This window comes from Pan troglodytes, chromosome 3 (genome assembly GCF_028858775.2).
Source record: "Pan troglodytes isolate AG18354 chromosome 3, NHGRI_mPanTro3-v2.0_pri, whole genome shotgun sequence".
NCBI classification, from domain to species: Eukaryota; Metazoa; Chordata; class Mammalia; order Primates; family Hominidae; genus Pan; species Pan troglodytes.
In genome coordinates this window covers 184,416,860-184,436,642 of record NC_072401.2, presented here as the reverse complement: position 1 = coordinate 184,436,642, position 19,783 = coordinate 184,416,860, and the positions used below count along the sequence as shown (strand labels likewise).

Below are 19,783 nucleotides of genomic sequence, written 5' to 3'. Positions count from 1 at the left end.
TCAAATGTAGAAAGGAATACGGCAAGGAGGGTCCATTATGGAGATATGGCATCTGTATGACTATAGACGGAATGAAAAAATGGACACTCCAGGCATTACATGAATGTGTAGTTGGAATTTGGGATAAAATTTCCATGATATGCAGATTAAAATACTGCATCACATATGGACTCAAAAAGTGCTATGTCTCAAACGACTGTACTTAGATGGCGGTCAGAAGACCTGCTCTGGAAAACTCTTAGGTGATGCAAAAATCGTCTGATGATGCATGTGAAGGGCTGGAATGAAGTTGTTTTAATACATGGGAATGGAAACAGACACTATTCCAAGGTTGACAGATTATTTTATATGTGGTTTTAAAATATGTCTATATAAGTAAATAAATATTACATGTACACTGTAGATTATGTCACCAATATTTCTAGAGGTTTATATTTTCACCTTCCCTTTTCTGGTTCATCTTGGAAACTGGGTGTTGCCGCATTCTATCTGGGTGCTGGTGGTACTTTGAAATGATCAGTTTAAAATGATGCTTTCGTGTTTACCTTGAACCATGGTGTAGAAAGAATCGATCGAGGACAGATTTGAAGTGATGCTGACATCTTCCTCTCGGCTAGATGACTCAATGTCCACTGTGATAGCCTTGTCCATGTCCCCATGCAGGTTTGTGACCACTCCAGTTGGAAACGTAACATTTGTCAGACGACCTTCACTGTCATAGCTAAATACAAGAGGCATTAACTTGGTGTTAAATAGGAAACTGCAGTTTCTTCTGACTTATAAATATAATGTGTAGCAATATTAGTTGCACAAATTTGGAGGACTATTTGTCTTCGTGGATGAGCAATGCAGAGTGAAGACTTCAAACATGCTTTGAAGTAATCAAAAACCCGTTTAACATAGAAAAACCTCACCGGTGAGAACACGAGTAAACAGACCAGCTCTCCATCTCAGCACATGATTCTTTGAAGTGTGACCAAAATCCTCCTGCACATCTAATTTGCTGTTTCAAAGGGAATATGTTTGCTGATATTAAATTCCTTAGTATTCCTTCATATTTTCTACAAAGTAGATTTAATTCACTGTTACATCAGTTCTTAAAGATTTACTGACTTACTCCCTCGGTGGCAGTACAGTACAGTATGTTTACGTGCATGTATGTATTTGCATATGTAAAAAATCCTTTTAGTATCTTCAGACATCTTCAACAAATTCATAAAATAAGAACCTTTTAAAGACTTTCTTATTTCTCAGTGATTGACATACTTCATAATGGTAAATTAGAGCTTGAATGCTGGCAGTGGTGATGATAACCCATCTTGTCTACAGTGATATGGAAAGAATGGGGAATATCTTGCATGGTGATTTACTGTGTTCACTGAAATGAGATGCAATATTTCCTGACATTTAATGATTATTTGTTTTTTTATTACACACTTGCTCTTTTTAGCAGACAAATACAAGAGTAACTTATAATTTGAGTGTTAAAATACATTTTAAAAGCTGTTCTGTGCTCATAAATATGCATTATAGATACAACATTTGACGGAAGAATTGAATTTTTGTGACTTTTCTATTTGTGGCAGCACCAGAGAAAATTTCAAAAATGACAGTGTCGTCTGAAGAAAGAAAAAAAAAGCAAAAATCTGGATGAGAAATTAGGAGTTTCCTTGGGACCACAATATACTAAAGGGTGGATTTCAGATTGATTCTAAGACTGTTTCACTAATCGAAGGTTCCCAGTGAGATGGAGACCTGAATCAACATCCTACTTGAAATAAGCCCAGACACAGAACTAACAGAGAAACAATGCTGTTAGAGAAAGACAGGTTACCAGGGCAGGAAAACAGTGACAGGGGATCATAATCATAGGTGAAAACACGGGGCCGCACAGGCGTGAGGAGTAAAAAAGGTACTTAGGTGATATTTGGGAATAAAAGGATAGAGGTGTTTTGTTTGTTTTTTCAATTTCACTTGTTTATGAGATAGGGGTTTTTCGTGAAACATTCATTTTGAAAAATGTGGTTGTTCATCAGGAGAAGATTCTAGGTGATAAAGACAGAGAAGACTCCGCCAGGACAATGTTACAGTAGAGAGAAGGAAGAAAGAGAGGAGGAAGGCGAGGGACGGCGGTCTGTTCCGTGCCCGGTGATGAGCTGATCCCATTAATTCGGTGGGGACAGTATCGGTCAGATCATGGGTTTGACTGACATGATCTGACAACCTGCCACGCTGCTCAGCCAGCGGCAGGAACGGGCACTCAGGAGGGAGAAGCCAGGGATGGAGCCACAGAGGAAGCCAATGCCCCATGAAGTGGAATCATCGTTTAGACTCACAAAAGCAGAGCTGAAGATGTCCTCCTCACCAACCCAAGCGCCCCTAGCAAAGGAAGGCATACATGAAAGAAATCCAACACGGTTTATTGCTGTGATCGCTTTTTTGAAGAAATTACTGCTCTTGAAGAAACAAACACGCACTGGTTTATTTAAGAGCAAGCAGCGCAGAGTTACGGAATTATTGACGAAACCAGCCTAAAGTTCTGTCGTTCAGTTTGGCATGAGTCTTGCAGCACATTACACATCTCATGGTATGATGTGAAGAACTGCTATCGGGTTAAAAAAAATTAATGCCCTTTTGAATGCCTCTACATAGGAGAATTCTGTATTGCACTATTTCCCCCCCATTTCAGAGATGGAAAATGAAAATACGACGTGGTTAGCTGATTTGATCTGGCTCTCACTCTATCTCTTGACTGGACCATAACTGGGACTTTTGTGCAGCTGACCCCAGGCCCATTAGCCCTCCTGTAGATCACAGTGCCTGATTTAAAGCTGGGAACTCTAGCTTTATATAGATTGTACCACCTGCAAGCAGCTTGCTGATTCATTCTCCTCTGCCCTTTTTTGACCCTTTTGCTGGTTTATATTTTCTAGCCCCATTCAATCTGAAGCAGAAACTTCACCTTTCTCCTGTAGAAAGCATTTCTGCAACCTCTGACTTTGCTCTTTCATTGGCTTACCACACATTCCATTCCCTGCTGGGCAGGCATTCTATATCACAGGATCCTAGGCATGGGCAGATACAGCCCAGGAAGCTGAAAGTTCAGACTCTCACCTATTAGCCTTTGGTTCTTTGGGAAATAAAAATACAAGTAACCTTTGTAGGTAGTACAGTTAGAATGACAGAGGGTTAAGCTGGGATCTCAGTGGCCCAGCTTAACAGTTTAGCCCTGGAAGTTCTGAATTTGTGCCTTCCAAGGAGTAGCTGAAGCTAAGTGCAGGCACTAACAGGGCTGAAGTGTTTGCACAAGGAAGGCTGCTCCGGTGTCAGGGTCCTCAGAGCTCCTATCTAACCGGGCACCCAACAGTTTCAGAACAGCCTTTCCGTGCAAGCCAAAGCCTGAGGATATTGTGAAAACAGAGAAGTCTGGGTGAGCAGAGGTCACATACGTGACAATTTAACTATTAAAAATGAGTGTCCTGTGAGGCTACCACTCACCAGAGTGAGCAGAAGGGGAGATGTGTTCACGCTGACATAGCTGGGGAAGAGCTGCACCCAGGTGGGGACCAAGCCAGGTCCTGGAATAGAATTAGATATGCCTCTGGGCAGATTCTCTGCTTATTTGCAACTGTGTGGCTCAACTGAATGTTGCTTGGCCTTAGTGGTGAACTAGACTGTGGGATCAGGCAGTCAGGCGGGGGCCCGGGTGGGGCTGGGAGGGCTGCGGAGGAAGGTGTCGGGGTGCAGGGGCCTGGCTGAGGCACAGTGGCCAGCACAGAGTCATACTGGAAGGGAGCCTTGGGTGGATCTCCTCACTGGAGAACATGAGGTGCTGAAGGTTTAAAGAAAGCGGGGTTTTAACGAGGAACCTAAGGTGGGGGTGAGAGTGGCTCCCTGACTTGCCAATTTTACAAACCATGAAAAAAATCAGGGATCAACACAGGGTTTTTAAATTAAAAACTACTACCCGTTACTCCCATCGTTTCATAAGGCCATTTAAACATATCAAAGAGAGGCGGGACCCACCTGTAGGGTGAGTTCTTTCAAAAGAACTGTTTTTTTTTTTTTTTTTCCGAGACAAGTCTCACTCTGTCGCCCAGGCTGGAATGCAGTGGCATGATCTCGGCTCACTGCAACCTCCGCCTCCTGGGTTCAAGCAATCCTCCTCCCTCAGCCTCCTGAGTAGCTAGGATTAGAGGCCCCCGCCACCATGCCCCGGTAATTTTTGTATTTTTTAGTAGATACGGGATTTCACCATATTGGTCAGGCTGGTCTCAAACTCCTGTCCTCAGGTGATCCACCCGCCTCGGCCTCCTAAAGTGTTGAGATTACAGGAGTGAGCCACCACGCCCGGCCAAAAGGACTGTTCTTTATTTATGTATTTATTTATATTTTGAGACAGAGTCTTGCTCTGTTGCCTAGGCTAGAGTACAGTGGTGCGATCTTGGCTCACTGCAACCTCCGCCTCCCAAGTTCAAGCGATTCTCCTGCCTCAGCCTCCTGAGTAGCTAGGATTACAGGCGCCTGCCACTGTGCCTGTAATTTTTTTTTGTATTTTTAGTAGAGACGGGGTTTCATCATCTTGGCCAGACTGGTCTCAAACTCCTGACCTCGTGATCCACCCGCCTCGGCCTCCCAAAGTGCTGGGATTACAGGCGTGAGCCACCACGCCGGGCCTAGGACTGCTCTTTAAAAGCAATGAATAAAGCTTTATGAAAACATTCTCCACATCATTTTTTTTTTTTCATTTCAGTGTGGACGAGTAAAAACTTTTTCACAGATTAGCACCTATGTCAACAGAAATGAAAACAAGACGAAGGAAAGACATCAAAAAAATGACCCGGGGACTCTGACTAAGGGAGTGAAAGAAAATGTCTTCAAAGACGACTCTCAGGTACTTCCGTAAACATCAGGCTAACTCTTCTTTATCTCCACAAAAGAAGAAAACCAATGCACCAACGAATGTCCAGCTAGCCTCTGAAATACTCTGACTCCACGTCTTAAAAAGACCTTTCCAACAACTAGATATGCCTCTCGGCGGATTCAGATTCTCTTGCTTATTTGCAACTGTGTGACTCAACCGAACGTTGCTTGGCCTTAGTGGTGAACTAGCCCTGCCCAGCTTATAGATTTGAGAGGTAGTTTTCCTTTACTAGCTTTTTGAATGTACAATGCAATAGGCTCCAGGGAATTTGAATAGAACATCAACTTCATGCCCCCCATTGCATTCCTCTGGCCTTAGCCTCATGGTTTCAAATTCATAACACAGCACATTCCTTCCTGCTCCTGCCTGACCCCTCTTTACAAAGGACTCTCTCTGGAAAGGACAAACTTCCTCAGGCTCTCCGTGACCTACCGCTCTTTCACTGATGAGATGCCCTTATTTGATGTTTATCTGTTTGTTGGTCTTTAATTTGGATTGCATGTTTGCCCAGTTGCTGTTTTAGCTTTTGTGGAATATTTTTAAATCTCTTTTTAAAGTTTCCTAAGTAGTGGGATTATCGACAAATGCCTCAGAGAATCGCAGCCTCAGTCATTCTCAGCTGAGAATGCTATATTCAACCTGACGTGAAGCTCCTAACTTTTTCCTTTTCCTTGGTAATGTCTCTCAGATATTTATCTTTCTATTCCCAGAGCTTCCCTAGACTTTTAAAATGGGTCTATCTGCCTCTTCCCATATTCACTGATACCAAATCAATCTGAAACACCATGATTATAATACCTTTCTACTTAAACATCTTCAGTAGATGCTCATCTGAGAGTAAAATCAACTGATTTAGACTGTTACCAACCCAATGTCAACAGCCTATTGATGTTGCAAATTTATTCAAGTGGAAACAATTTGCAGTTCTCGAAAACTTTCTTTACAACTTGACAACAGGAGTATTTATCGTCTTTGGTGCTTCCCCATAAAATGGCTTCTTTAACCAAAGGTTATGTTTTTAAAATTATCTTCTGCTTTTGAGAAAAGTATGTGTAAATGAGAGCACAGCTTTAGAGAAGCGCATACACCAGGGCAGAGAAGTCATTCTAACTCTGGAGGTGGGCTCTTTTGCGGAGTGACGTGCTCTTTATCCCTTCTGTGGATTGTCAGTCCAGAATTCAGCCTGACCCTGAACTGGCCCGACTCAAACACGAGACCAGCATATGTCGTTACGTATATACTGGCGGCAATGCCCTCCCCACACCTCTGTCATTTTCACCTAGGGAAGCCGGAATGAGAGTCACTGAAATGTGACTGCTTTCTCCGGTCAAAGCCAAGCCTGTTCTGGGCAGGCAAGACAGCAGCAGATGTTGGTTTGGGTTCATTCTGAAGGCCTCCAGATGGGATAAATGTTCAAGTTTCCTCATGAGTGGGCCTTCCTCGGGTCTTCCTCAGGGCCATCCCAGAGCTAGCCTGCTTTTGAGAGCTGCTTCGTGGGTTACATGGGTTTGCTTTCAGACTTGGATCCCAGTAAGAACTCACATGAAGGACTTAATTAACCCATCTTTCTCGCACTTTCACTATGATGTGTATGTGTGTGATGTGTATACATAGTATACGTAGTGTATATATGTGTGTATATAATATACACACACACCCACCCAGAAACACACACACACGCTTTATACAGAGGGAGAATCTTTTCTTCCATCTAACAGAGTTGCGTAGGCTCAAATTTCCTTCCATAGTTTAACAGCCAACAACAGCAAAAACAAACAATCCCCTCCATCTTGTCACCGGTTACCACAAGACTTTTCCCACATTGCTAATTTGTAACAGCCTCGTATCTGCTGTTGAGGTGAAGTGGAACACAATTACTAACCCTGTCATGACTAAACATGTAGGCATAAATCACTCCCTGATCGTCCTTCCTAAGGAGGGACTTGTGCACAAACAGCGAACCCGGAACGGCGGGCTGATGCGGAATCTTAATGGCAATAATGTGATTTGCAACAGCAACAGCGAAAGATTTTACATGTAAGTCTTCTGAGAAGGAACCTACGGTTTATGTATTTTAACAATTATCTCAAAGACAAATCATAATTTGTAGCAAGGTAGTAAGAAATCCTCAAAAATCAGGTTCTGGATAGAAAACGCTTCTATCACCAAGGGAAATAGAGCAGTCGCCTACGCCCACATCATGGCACCACCTGATACTCCCCTGCCTGCTACCTACCTATTATCAAAAATGGCAGGGAAAATGCAAAAGAAGAAAGACAAAAGAAAGTATTATTTTACGTGAGTTTGGTCTTGGTGCTAAGGGGATCCTGATGAGAAAGGGGTGAGAATTGTATGGGGTGGGTGTTGGTAACCCCAATGCGAATGTCTTTGTTGCTGCTGCATTTAATTAGGAGGTCTTGCTGATGGGACAAATTCTGACCCGTGCTTTGCTCCATAAAACCAGAAAGGGTAGCAGTCTGCAGTCAAGCTGCTATTCTTTTTTTTTTTCAAACACCCCCCAGCTAACATGAGTTCAGAGGCATGTAGACAAGGGCAGAGCCTCCCCCACTCCTCTCTGGTCCAGCCCTTTTGAACGCTGAGCATAGTGATAGATGGTCACAGAAATGACATTTTCTTCAAGGATCAAATTCAAAAATAGTGACCCAATGCCTCTTTCCTTTCATAGTCATTACCACATCAGGGAGAACTGACAAAGTGATAATGCCCAGCTCTGAAATTCACAGGCCTTGAGACAAAGCCATCCAAGTCAGGGCATGCCAGAATTAGTTCCCTTAGGGATTCGAAGGATTCTGGGTTAGCCATCATTAAGAGAAGAATCATGTTTAAGACAGTCTTTTTTTTTTTCTTTTTTAAATTGTTTATCGAGTGAGGAAGGCTGACATGGGTAGGATACAGCTTATTTGTTTAGCTATCTGGTCTTGAAATGGAGACCTGCTAGACAGCTGATGGCGAGGAAAATTTTTGCTCCAAAGAATCTGTAAAACAGAACTGTGCATGCCCTCATCCTCCTGGATTTATTCCATGGGTCTGGAAGTGCTCAGAGGGCAAACTCCTCCTTCTCTTTTGTTCTCCTTGTATCCTGGTGCCTGTTCAGCCGTACACAGACCCGCACCCTGGCACTGAGCGAGGACAAGGAGGGCTGTGCGAGGCTTCTAGTAAGTGGGAAAGATTTTTAAAAAGTAGGTGGCGCATTTGGAAAGAGAAAATTCTATTTATTACTATAAATTGCTATTTGTACCACCAACATAACATATAAGATACTAGTTTGACCGAAATGCAATATGCAATATGCATAACTGTTTTAGCAGAGGAAATTTGGTAACTTTTGTTAAGTGTTATTTCTTTTGGAATACACCTTGACAGCGGCCTATGAGAAGTTGGAAGGAAATGGTAAAATCACATATTTTCTTGTGAATAGGAAGTGATTTTTAATTACTAAGGAGCCTTTCATGTTACAGGTGAGGACAAGAAAATCCAGACAGGGGCTCTGACTCTCACAGTCATGCAGTTAGGAGTAAGCGGCACAATCACGACCGGAACCCAGGTTTTTAGTTTCATCTCATGAGTGTCAATGACTTGGGAAACGGAGGTGAGTAAGGAGGAAGGGTAAGGAAAAAAAGTCTAAGATGAGAGAATATGGAGACTAAGATGTTATCTACTCACAAGCTTTAAGAGAGAAAATGAACATTGAGCAAAGTGCAAGAAGTAAGGGGAGGCAGAGGAATGGCCACATTTGGGCAGTTAAGGAGCAAAAGGGAGCAAAGAAAGAAGATCAAATACAGAAAGTGATGCAAAATACAAGGGAAGACACAGATTTGAAGATTTCAAAAAATTAGGGATAGAGTATCCAGTAGGAGAAAGTGGATCCTTCAGTATTAACACAGCTGTTGTCTTTTATTATGAAGCCACAAGAAACTCCAGTCTGTAAACTCACATATTTGCACCTTCTTTTTTTCCACTTGTAACCAGATCTTCTATGTTCCCTTTCAATATGATTTTATTCACACTTATAGCTCCGGCTCTCTCAATAGCTCTCGTGTCCACATCTTTGGAATTGTCCTCTAAGTTCCAATCAGACATTTTTTTTTATCACATGCTAGACTGTGCCATGGTACTCTCAAAGTCATAATTTACGAATCTGAACTCATCGTTTGTTGATCAACCTACAATTCTTCCCTGTATCTCTGTGTCCACTAGTCACCTAAGTTGGGAAAAAAGAAACTCATCCTTGATCCTCTTTTGCCCTTACCTCTTACATTCAGACAGCAAGTTACATTTCATTTCCTAATGACTGACTGACCTCTACTGCCTCCTACCTTTCCTTTCCTAACCTACTTTTCTACCTTAAATCTATCCTCACATTGTCACCAGATTGGCTATGTTGCTGTCCCTGTTAAACTCCTTGAACAGAGTCCTGCCTACCACGGAGGGAAGATCCACGCAGTCCAGATCTTCACGTAGCGGTGCAAGCCCTACTTGCGCAGAGGCACCATCTCCCTCCCTGGTTTCATCTCCCTCCTCCCCACACACATTCGATGCTCCTGTCATTCTGAGCTGTGTGTTCTTTCCAAAGCCTGCCACGTTCTGCTCCTGGGTAAATGCTTTCCTCTGGCCTAGCAGTCTCTTTCTCTCTCTTCTGGGTAGCCTTTATTCACAACTTGCAACACTGATCTTAAAAATTACCTCCCTTGGTAAGTTTTTCTTGCCTCATCCTGTCCCCAGTTCTCAATCGGATTTAGATGATCCTCCTCTGGACCTCCACGGCCTGTCGAACAACTATCTTAGCACTTGCCATTCTTATCACTGTTTACTTGTCTTTCTCTCCCAGTGGACTCTGAGCTCCTTGAAAGCAGGGAATGTGTCATCTAGCTCTGCATCCTCCAGCACCTAAGGCCAGTAGCTGGCACATAATAAATTCTTACTGAATGAATGAGCACATGAGTGAATGAATGAATGCCAGGAAATTAGGGGCTAAATAGGAAATGCTTGATGATCAAAAAGCACAGAAAACTTCCCACCTTATCAAAACCTAAGAGGTTTGAAATAATTTAATAATTTGTCCATCTGTTTGCCTTTGCAATGTAGCATGGAAAAGACTTTCATTTTCTTTTAGGTGGCATAGCTGCTTTTGGAAACTGTGCTTCCTCAGAGGCTGGTGTTGCCTGGACCAGTCCCATATGGGATTAACTATGCTTGTGGTTAATTGTTGTGTTAAGGAGAATGGGTACACTTTAAAAATTAAGTTAAAAAACTAGAAATCTTTATTAAATTAGTAAGGGGTGAATGAGCTAATCTTTCATTGGATATGGATACACCGATATGAACATAAAGATAAATTCCTGGGCATAACATTTCTCACTAGCTCTAAATTATAAATAACCACTGCATAAACCCATTCTGACCTTCCTTGAGGGTTTAAAGGTTTGAGGTTTAGTCATCCTGAATATTTTTTGACTTCTCTAGGAATAGTCTGATGCATTTAGATACTCACATTCTGCTCCTCCAGATATAAGATTCCTGTAACCTTTCTTTTATTACCATAACGCTAACTGACCGAGCTTAAAAACATCATCCTCTATAAATGAGTACTTTCTTCTAATTTTGGCAAGGCTTATGCTTGCCTTTATTAGAACTTGGTTCCATCGTTTCTTTTTTTTTTGAGATGGAGTCTCACTCTGTCGCCCAGGCTGGTGCGATCTGGGCTCACTGCAAGCTCCAACTCCTGGGTTCACGCCATTCTCCTGCCTCAGCCTCCCGAGTAGCTGGGACTACAGGTGCCCGTCACCTCGCCCAGCTAATTTTTTGTATTTTTAGTAGAGATGGGGTTTCACCGTGTTAGCCAGGATGGTCTCGATCTCCTGACCTCGTGATCCGCCCGCCTCGGCCTCCCAAAGTGCTGGGATTACAGGCGTGCGTCACCGCACCCGCCCCCATCTTTTCTTTTCTAGAGTTTGAAACAGAATGACATCTTTCTTCTAGCTGATGCTTGACTTACATTCTTTAAATGCTTAATCAATTAACTACTTTAAAACACACTATAAGTTTTTCAGCCTTTGCTTTTTATACACTGTTTTTTATTAAAAAGCCCAGTCATGGGACAATCTTGTTATATCGGACCTACACTCTTAAAATACACTTAAAGAGAACAAAAAGTAGTTTTTAGAAAGCGCCACAAAGGAGTATTTCTTTACATCAATATTTTCTAGAAGTTGTGGGGGTCTCTCTTGAAGAACCATGGCTTCACCAAACTTTGGGATGAACTTGAAGTCTAGGAAATCTTTTTTGAAGTATGTCAGTACGTGTGTTTACGAGAAGTGGTAGTGGTGATGATGGGGTAGGGGAGGGCGGTGTAGCTAAGCGAGGAGTTAGGGTGACTTGAAGCATGTAGATAGTATCCCCAACCATCCTATCTCCTTCATAGACTGCCTTCCCCAACCCAGAGAGAGCTCCAAAGAGAAGTGCAGTGTCCACACTGGTTCTGCATTTGCAGCCTCAAGATATTCTGACACCACTCTAGGATCCTGAAACATAGGCCAGGGACTTTCTCTGTGCTGAACACCTTCCTGGGAGGCTGAGGAGTTACGGGATCCAGGAGTGAGAGCTGCTGGCATTGCTTTTATTTTATTGTCAGAGGAATGAGCCACAGATGCTGCAAAGTCTCCAGAAAACACTCAATTGTCAATCTTCAGTTCTGTGATTGTAAAATATGAAAAGTTCTCTTGCACTGATCGTCCATGTGTAAACTTATTGCTTTATTATCAATCATTTTAAACGGCTGGTGTACACAGCTTAGTGTTAGGGTAAATATCTGATAATCACCGTGTAAGGGAAGCTGATGATGCACACAGATATGAGGCCATCAAATCATCTAATCTAGACAGTTGCGTAACGAGTTTAAAGAGGAAACTGGACACTTGTGGAAGCTGCATTTACTCTCGAACCATTATGGAACAAGTTAGCACATCTGGAATATTGACTTGCCAAATGGAACACCCTGAAAGAGTTAATTCAACCTTGCAACTATCAACACACTCCAGGGACACAGCCGATGAACTGAGAAAATCTGACTAATCTGTTTTTATTTTTTGTGCAATTTTTTGAGTAATCTGAATAACATACTATTTCCCCAGTTCCTTTTCTCCTTTGAAACCTGGGCAGAACTAATGATTTTTAAAAACTAGACTGCAGAAGGTAATTGGAATAGATCAAGTATTAATAAAAGTATTGCCTTCATAGTGTTCAGGTTAATGCTTGAAATGTACAGCAGTCACTTTAGAAACTTGCCTATGCATTTTTTTATTGATGTCCCTGGAAATACACGGTTTGGTTAATAATTTAAAGCAAAAATTATTAAGCAATTAAACAAAACATCAAAAATAGAAATAAACTATTTGATTCTACTAAATCAAATATTTAAAATTCTATCAAAAATAGAATTTTCCCATGATTTTAAGTGATCTGCTGATAAAATCTCCTGCAAATCATTCTTAAACTCCTAAATGTTTTCTTTCATGAAGAAAGAAAAAGGAAAAGGAAAATAAAGCAGGTGGCTGAGCACCATTTTAAGATATATATGTATGTGTGTGTATAAGTGTGTGTGTATATACGTATATACTTATAAAGTGGGCTGCTCAGTTTTTAATGCAGTTTTTGGCAGAAATAACAATAATGCAAGGTTCAGTGTTTGAGTTTTTAGGGTTGGATGGCAGATGCTTATCAAAGGAAAGGATATCCTCTCAGTTTTGTCCTGTGGAAGACACCTCTCTAATTCTTCTTCTTTTTTTTGGGATGGAGCCTCACTCTTTTCACCCAGGCTGGAGTGCAGTGGCGTGATCTTGGCTCACTGCAACCTCTGCCTCCCAGGTTCAAGCGATTCTCCTGCCTCAGCCTCCTGAGTAGCTGGGATTATAGGTGAGTGCCACCACGCCCGGCTAATTTTTGTATTTCTAGTAGAGACAGGGTTTCACCATGTTGGCCAGGCTGGTCTTGAACTCCTGACCTCATGTGATCCGCCCACCTCAGCCTCCCAAAGTGCTGGGATTACAGATGTGAGCCGCCGTGCCCAGCCGATAACCTCTATAATTCTTCTAACATTAGAAGTGATTGCAGTGGTCACTTTTGTAAGGAGAACACAGCATGGCACTGCAGCCAGGCTGTTTAAACAGGATTCAGTGTCAACAAGAATGGGCATAACTTTTCTAATTAATGATATCTTTTCTAATTAATGAATAATTATCATTGCGTTTTCCTGCATTGTTTGTGCTTTTGGTATACAGTTTTGAACTTGAAATAGGCTTAGGCGTAGCACATGCGCTGTTCACATTGCCTGTCTTTCCTCTTCGGGGATCCCTTCTCTGAGGCACTCCTACAGCATGAGAACTGATGTCAGTGGGAGTCGTGGGTTTGCCATGGGCACTGAGTTAAGTTCATTATAAAGAAATGGTTCAGAAGCTCATTCTGAAATTGAAAAGCTTGAATGAGGGACAATAAACCACCCAAATGAGAAGCTGGAGACCCATATGTACCTACATAATGTGTAAAAGCTGAAACTCATTTATTTGCTCTGTGAATCTGAATATAGCTCACAAAAGATCACAGAGTCAGCTCCACAAATACAGAGCTCCAAATATTCAAAGTCCCAAGATTTAAAAAAATGTCACTAACCTGCTGGTGTGCATGTACATATTGGCCAGAATTCATAGCTTTTCATGTTGTCTTCTTTAACCAGACAGAAGAGCCTCTAGATATGCCCAAACGGTTTGTATTTGATGTGGGTAAGCAAGCAGAGAACTGTGAAATGCCATTTACTATTAAATAACGTATTCTGTTCCCCAATTCAATACACTGGATTTCACTTCTTTGTGCATTCGAGTGTAAGAACCGCGGTTTCTTTTCAGGCATAAACTTTTTAAATAATAAATATTTAGCAGGTGAGATCTTTTTGGTTTCCTTGGAATTACTCTGGCTAAGGAATGATCGTGTGTGGCCACTGTTTTTAAGTGGTGTGAAGAGCAGCATGAAGCGGTCCCTAATACTCACTGAAGACACAGTGTCTTCATACAAGGGGACCCTGTTAGCTAGTTGGGGTCCTTTCTACAGCCCAGCAAGTCAATGGAAGAGGAGGTCAGAGCCAAGATGGTTTACTCAGTCCGTAATGAATAATTATTTAGCTCGTGAAACATATTAGTCTAACTCAGTGATTTCAAAGCTGAGTTATAAACCATCTGATACCTAATGTAGTCTTCCCACCATACCATCCAGTAGCATGTCTAAATATATTGGCCACTTCTCTAATGAATCACAATAGGGACATAATGATTACAAGTAACATGGAGAGAAACTGCCGCCAAGAAGCAGATGGTATCTCTAGTTTTTGAAATGACAGTTATCACGCTAAAGAAACCCCATCTGTGTACCCCGAAGAATCACCCTACTTACTTTATTGGTGATTGATAAAAACCTTATTGGGAATCAGGCTTTCTTCTCCTAGAATTCTTTCTGATACCAGATACAATTATATTCTTTAACTGTATTTGCATGGGAAAAGTTTTCTGTGTTTAACACCAACATTTCAGAAGAAAGTGCTATCAATAGGAAGTTATTATTTTGTTTAATTATTGGAATAAGAAGATCAACTGAGGAAGTCCTTATTTTATAAAGCAAAATACAGCGAGCAAACATGCAATATTGGGTAAATATTTTTAAAAATCAGTAACAAAAATGGGCAACGTTAACATTTTCAACATTCACTATTGGTACGGAGGTGTGAACTAACTTAGAACGCAAAAGAGCATTTACAGGTGTTCTCTCAGTGGAGCGTTGGCAAATGCCAGCTTCTGGTTTTACCAGACTCTTCTCTGCAAATAAACACTGACCTGTCTACATCTTTGATTTATTTTTCTATTTCTTCATTCAACAAATAGCTGTTGGGAGAGTTCTATACCCACAGCAACATTCCAGGAGTGGTGGGAGCCACAAAGATAATGGAAGTTTGCATTTTATGAAATACTTTTACATTTCATTTTGTACTTATACCAATACTGTGACATGTTAATGGTACACTCAAGTTTGTACCAAGAAAAACATGTAAGGTAAGTACTTGCAACTAATTCTCTTTTAAAATTTCTTTGGAAGGAACTATGACAAGTGTATTTTTATCAGTAGGCAAATTTATTGATTCCAGATCTTCTTCCATCTGTTTCTATCCTACAAAAGCTTTAATCTCAAGGCTTTTTAGACACCAGGCTAGTCAGAAAGCTGGCCATATACAAATGGGAATTTGAGCTGAAAAGTTTAACTTTTCTGTGCGAGGTATTTGTGCAGGAAGATGATTATAGAGCCTGTTATCAGAGCTCAAGGGACTGGTGTCATGGAAGTCATAGAAAGCAGGTGTTTTTCAGTGGGGGATGGCAATTTTTTTTCACAATCTCGTTGTGGTTTTGGTGACACTCTGGCCATTGTCAAACCTGTCAAATCCCTTCTTTGTGAACTTACTGGCTGCCCTTTGTAAGGTCTAAAGTAGACACATAGACACACGGTACTCTAAAAATGAAGGGAAATATTACAGACACGTACTAATATTCTGGGAGTCGGCCAGTTCACCAATAACTACAAAAACAAAGGCATTCCGACAGGCATTCAGAGGCCCCCCGCTGCCTCTATTAGGATGCTCACATCCCGCCGCACACCCAGGTCAGGAGACAAGCAGCAGAAACTCTGTTGTCAAGGCTCTGATGAGTAGCGACAGGGGTTGAGTTTGCCCATTAACCATCTCAAACTCACACAGACAATACGTGCTGCTGTGTCTGAACACAGACAGTGCTTCTGGAGGGGCGGCCTGATAATGACACCTCCCCCAACCTTTTCTTTTTGTGCATTTCCTTTTGAATGTGTTTTAAAGTTTCTGACCCTTAAGAAGAGGTGGCCTTTGCTCTTTCACAGCCAAATTACAAGAATGTATGGGAAGAAAAAAAATGATCATTTGTCATTCTGACACGATGATTCTGAATTCCTTGGATTAAGTGCTCTTTTTTAACACATTATTTTGCAAAACGCATAAAGGTTTCTTAGAAATTTTTTAGTCGTCTTTGCTGTAGCCAGCTTATGAGGAAAACTAACAAAACGCTGTTTTTTAAAAGCAGTATTTCTGCTAATTTTGTTAGAAAAGTCATTTTTAAACACTGGCTTGTTAAACTATGATATTCTTTTATATATATGGATATATATAAAATTGTGAGGGTGATATTTTGTAAGATATTTCAATAATGCTTTTTGGAATAGTTTAGTTGCCCTTACAGCAATTTATCTAGTTATAAGATTTAATAGATATACTTTAAATATGACATGTAATGAGTATTGGTGAAAATGTGATTTTGCTGTATTTTAATTAATTAAAACCTTTCATTCTTTAAAATACTGTTTTCCCATTATATACAAGATTGGCTTGCCAACCCAACCTCTACTTCAGCCAGTCTGCCGATTCCTAAGTCTGAAATTCTTGGAGGTTATTTGTTACTAGAGAAATATATCTTCTTTTTTGCACTATCATTTCTTTAAAAGGTAAAAAATCCAAATTGTTTTATATCCCACATCAGCTCCACCAGTGAAATTTCTCTAATTTTCCAAACTTGATTAAAATGCATTTGTAGGCCATAAGCAAACCACTGTATCTGCTGTAGGAAGTTCAAGTGTCAGCACTAATCCATACAATGAACTCCTGGGAACGAATACGGACATATTCAAAAATGGCCCGGAGAGCAGGGCTTGAGTACCAGACTATACTAAAAACTTATTTCTCTATGTTTCCCCCGCTTTCAACTAAACCGAAACCCTACCAATGCCACCACCATCTCCTGAAGATCTTTTTTTTTTTTTTTTTTTTTTGAGACGGAGTCTCACTCTGTCACCCAGGCTGGAGTGCAGTGGCGCCATCTCGGCTCACTGCAACCTCCGCCTCCCGGGTTCACGCCATTCTCCTGCCTCAGCCTCCCAACTAGGTGGCACTATAGGCACCTGCCACCACGCCTGGCGAATTTTTTGTATTTTTAGTAGAGACAGGGTTTCACCGTGTTAGCCAAGATGGTCTTGATCTCCTGACCTCGTGATCCGCCTGCCTCGGCCTCCCAAAGTGCTGGGATTACAGGCGTGAGCCACCGCGCCCGGCCTCCTGAAGATCTTAGAATCAGAGCAGCTCTCCTGCCCCGTCTCATCTGATGGCAGCACTTTTCCTGTGCTCTTTTTTGCTTCGTTGGCAATCTAGCCTGCGATCACTTTGAAAACAGTGCAAAGGAAGTGCTTTCCATTAACTTCCAGTTTATTCCTTTCCTATTGCGATACTAAAATGAGCAAAAGGAATGCTAAGAACAGAATTTTAATGTAATTCAATTGAAAAGGTTTGTTCCTCTGACGAAATCATGCTGCTGGCTAACATTCATTTTATTAAAAGGGAATCTGTCAAAAAAGAAAAGCAATTCAAGCTACAGGAGAACTAAGCTTTATGTATAAGACACATTCCAGAAAAGCTGTACAGAAAATATTTGTATATTGAGTCATTTTTTCTACTGACTTTTATGATAATTTAAGAGGTGTGCTCCTACAGAAATACCTTTGCTTCACCATATCATTGTGAAAACCACACTAAGGAACTCAGGATTCATTTCAAAGACTATTTTGCGTTTGTCAACATGCCATCTCTGCATATCTCATTTCCCCTCATGGCTTGTACAACCGAGTCAAGTGAACAAGCAACTGAGAATGCATTTATACATGCCCTAACATACTCAACAGCTGATTCTCCTTTCATTCTCAGTGACTCCCGAGATGTGACTGTTCAGACAGCACAGTGCCCGGGCCACCACTCCATGCTATCTCTTGGAACACCCTGGCTGAATGAGCTTCCTACCTCTTCACATGCTTTCAGGCAACAAACTGCAATTCCTGACTTGCATTTAGTTGTAAGGTTCTTTGAGGCACAGTGTAGCTTCTCTGGTAACGATTACAAAAACTTAAGCCCTTCTACGTAATCAGCAAAGTTCACTGTAAATGTTTTTGAAGTTTTTGTTCAATGCAAGTTCAAAGCTGATACAGTCAGCTTTATCAGGTGGGCAAACCTAGAGCCAAAGGCTTTATGCCCCAAACCACAGCTGCGGGATGCTTCTCAGAAGGTTTGCTGCTAAGATGCTAGGTCTATTGGAAGCAAGATGTTAATCCTGAAGTACAGGTAAATTTACCATGAAGCCAACTGAAACTTAAGCTTTGGGCTTCTCCCTTACACGAGTCCCTTCCCTTTCCAAGGCCCTGCATCTTGTATCTTGCAATTTTGTCTTCTTTCTCAGAAAGAGGAATCTATTTTTTTTTTTTTTGAGGCGGAGTCTCGCTCTGTCACCCAGAGACTGGAGTGCAGTGGCTCGATCTCGGCTCACTGCAAGCTGTGCCTCCCGGGTTCACGCCATCCTCCTGCCTCAGCCTCCCGAGTAGCTGGGACTACAGGCGCCCGCCACCACGCCCGGCTATTTTTTTGTATTTTTAGTAGAGACGGGGTTTCACCGTGTTATCCAGGATGGTCTCGATCTTCTGACCTCGTGATCCGCCCGCCTCGGCCTCCCAAAGTGCTGGGATTACAGGCGTGAGCCACTGCGCCCGGCCATTTTTTTTTTTCTTTAGAGATACGTTTTGGCTCTGTCACTCAGCCTGGAGTGCAGTGGCACAATCATAGCTCACTGTGGCCTCGAAGTCCTGGGCTCAAGCAATCCTCCCGTCTCAGCCTCCCCAGGAGCTGAGACTACAGGAATGAGCCACCGTGCCCAGCCGGGATCCAAAAATTACAGAAGCTCTAGACTCTCAAAAACATGGAATCCTCCAGCCCTTAAGATTATATTGTTATTATAGATGATATTATTATATCACAGTATTTTATAATCAGAGTAGAATTTTCATATACTTACTCAAAAAACGTTGTCCATCCAGTTTCATCACTTTTAGTGGCTAAAAGGCCACTATTGCCATGGTAAGTAAACAAAACTAATTCCAGTCCTTGAGCAGTCATGCTTTTCAAACATCCATTTGTTCCTATTGTCAACCATATCACTTGGTTATCGGGAGACACCACTCGAACTGGCATGCGATTTGGGTCCCGTCTAATTCTAAGGGTGTTGCCATTGCTGTCTGTCACAGCAGTAATATCATTGTCATTGCTGTAGCTAAAATTGTAAAGGTAATCACCAGTGACTAAACTTACAGTATATTGGTGAGTACCATTGATGTCAAAGATGTAGAGTTCTTGATCAGTTGGAGACGCAACTTCATAGAAGTTCATAGAGTTAAGTAAAGGCTTATTCTTTGACACAGCCCGGATCCGGATATTCCCTAGATCTGCAATATACAGTGTACCATCTGGAGAAGCAGCCAGGGAGGATGGGGCACTGAGTTTGGCATCCTTGGCGTAGCCATCTCCACTCTGGTAACAGTCACAGTTGGCATCATTTTTGCAGTCACACTCTGAAGGTATTCCGGCCACTAAGGAGATTTCTCCATCTGTTGTGACCTGCCTTATCCGGTTAATTTTCTTCTCATCAGTTTCAGTAATGTACAGGACCCCACTGTAGGACACAGCAATGGCAGTGGCTGATTCCAGTGTTGTCTGCACTGCGTGCTTCCCCACAGGATATTCCACTCCGGGAACCTGACAGTGCATGGGCCGTCCAGCAGCAATGCGAACTTGACGATTTTCAGTGATCTGTAAAACTACGTTATTATCCAGGACATAAATGGAGTTATCCATAGGGTTAATGGCTAGGTCAGTGGGCCATTCCAGACGTACCTTAATAAAAAAAGAAATGG

The 19,783-nt window shown here is 41.8% G+C and overlaps 1 protein-coding gene across 36 annotated transcripts in view; it reads right to left on the bottom strand.

The window, feature by feature from the left end:
* Window positions 1–19,783, bottom strand: part of TENM3 (teneurin transmembrane protein 3) — a 2,732,592-nt gene that overhangs the window by 26,575 nt on the left and 2,686,234 nt on the right. For all 36 annotated transcript variants that reach the window (XM_054683934.2, XM_054683938.2, XM_054683942.2 and 33 more), the window contains 2 exons: window positions 18,889–19,763; window positions 546–721 (listed from right to left, as the gene is read on the bottom strand). In XM_054683934.2, coding sequence (XP_054539909.1) covers window positions 546–721; window positions 18,889–19,763 — 1,051 coding nt within the window. The remainder of the gene's footprint in view (window positions 1–545; window positions 722–18,888; window positions 19,764–19,783) is intronic.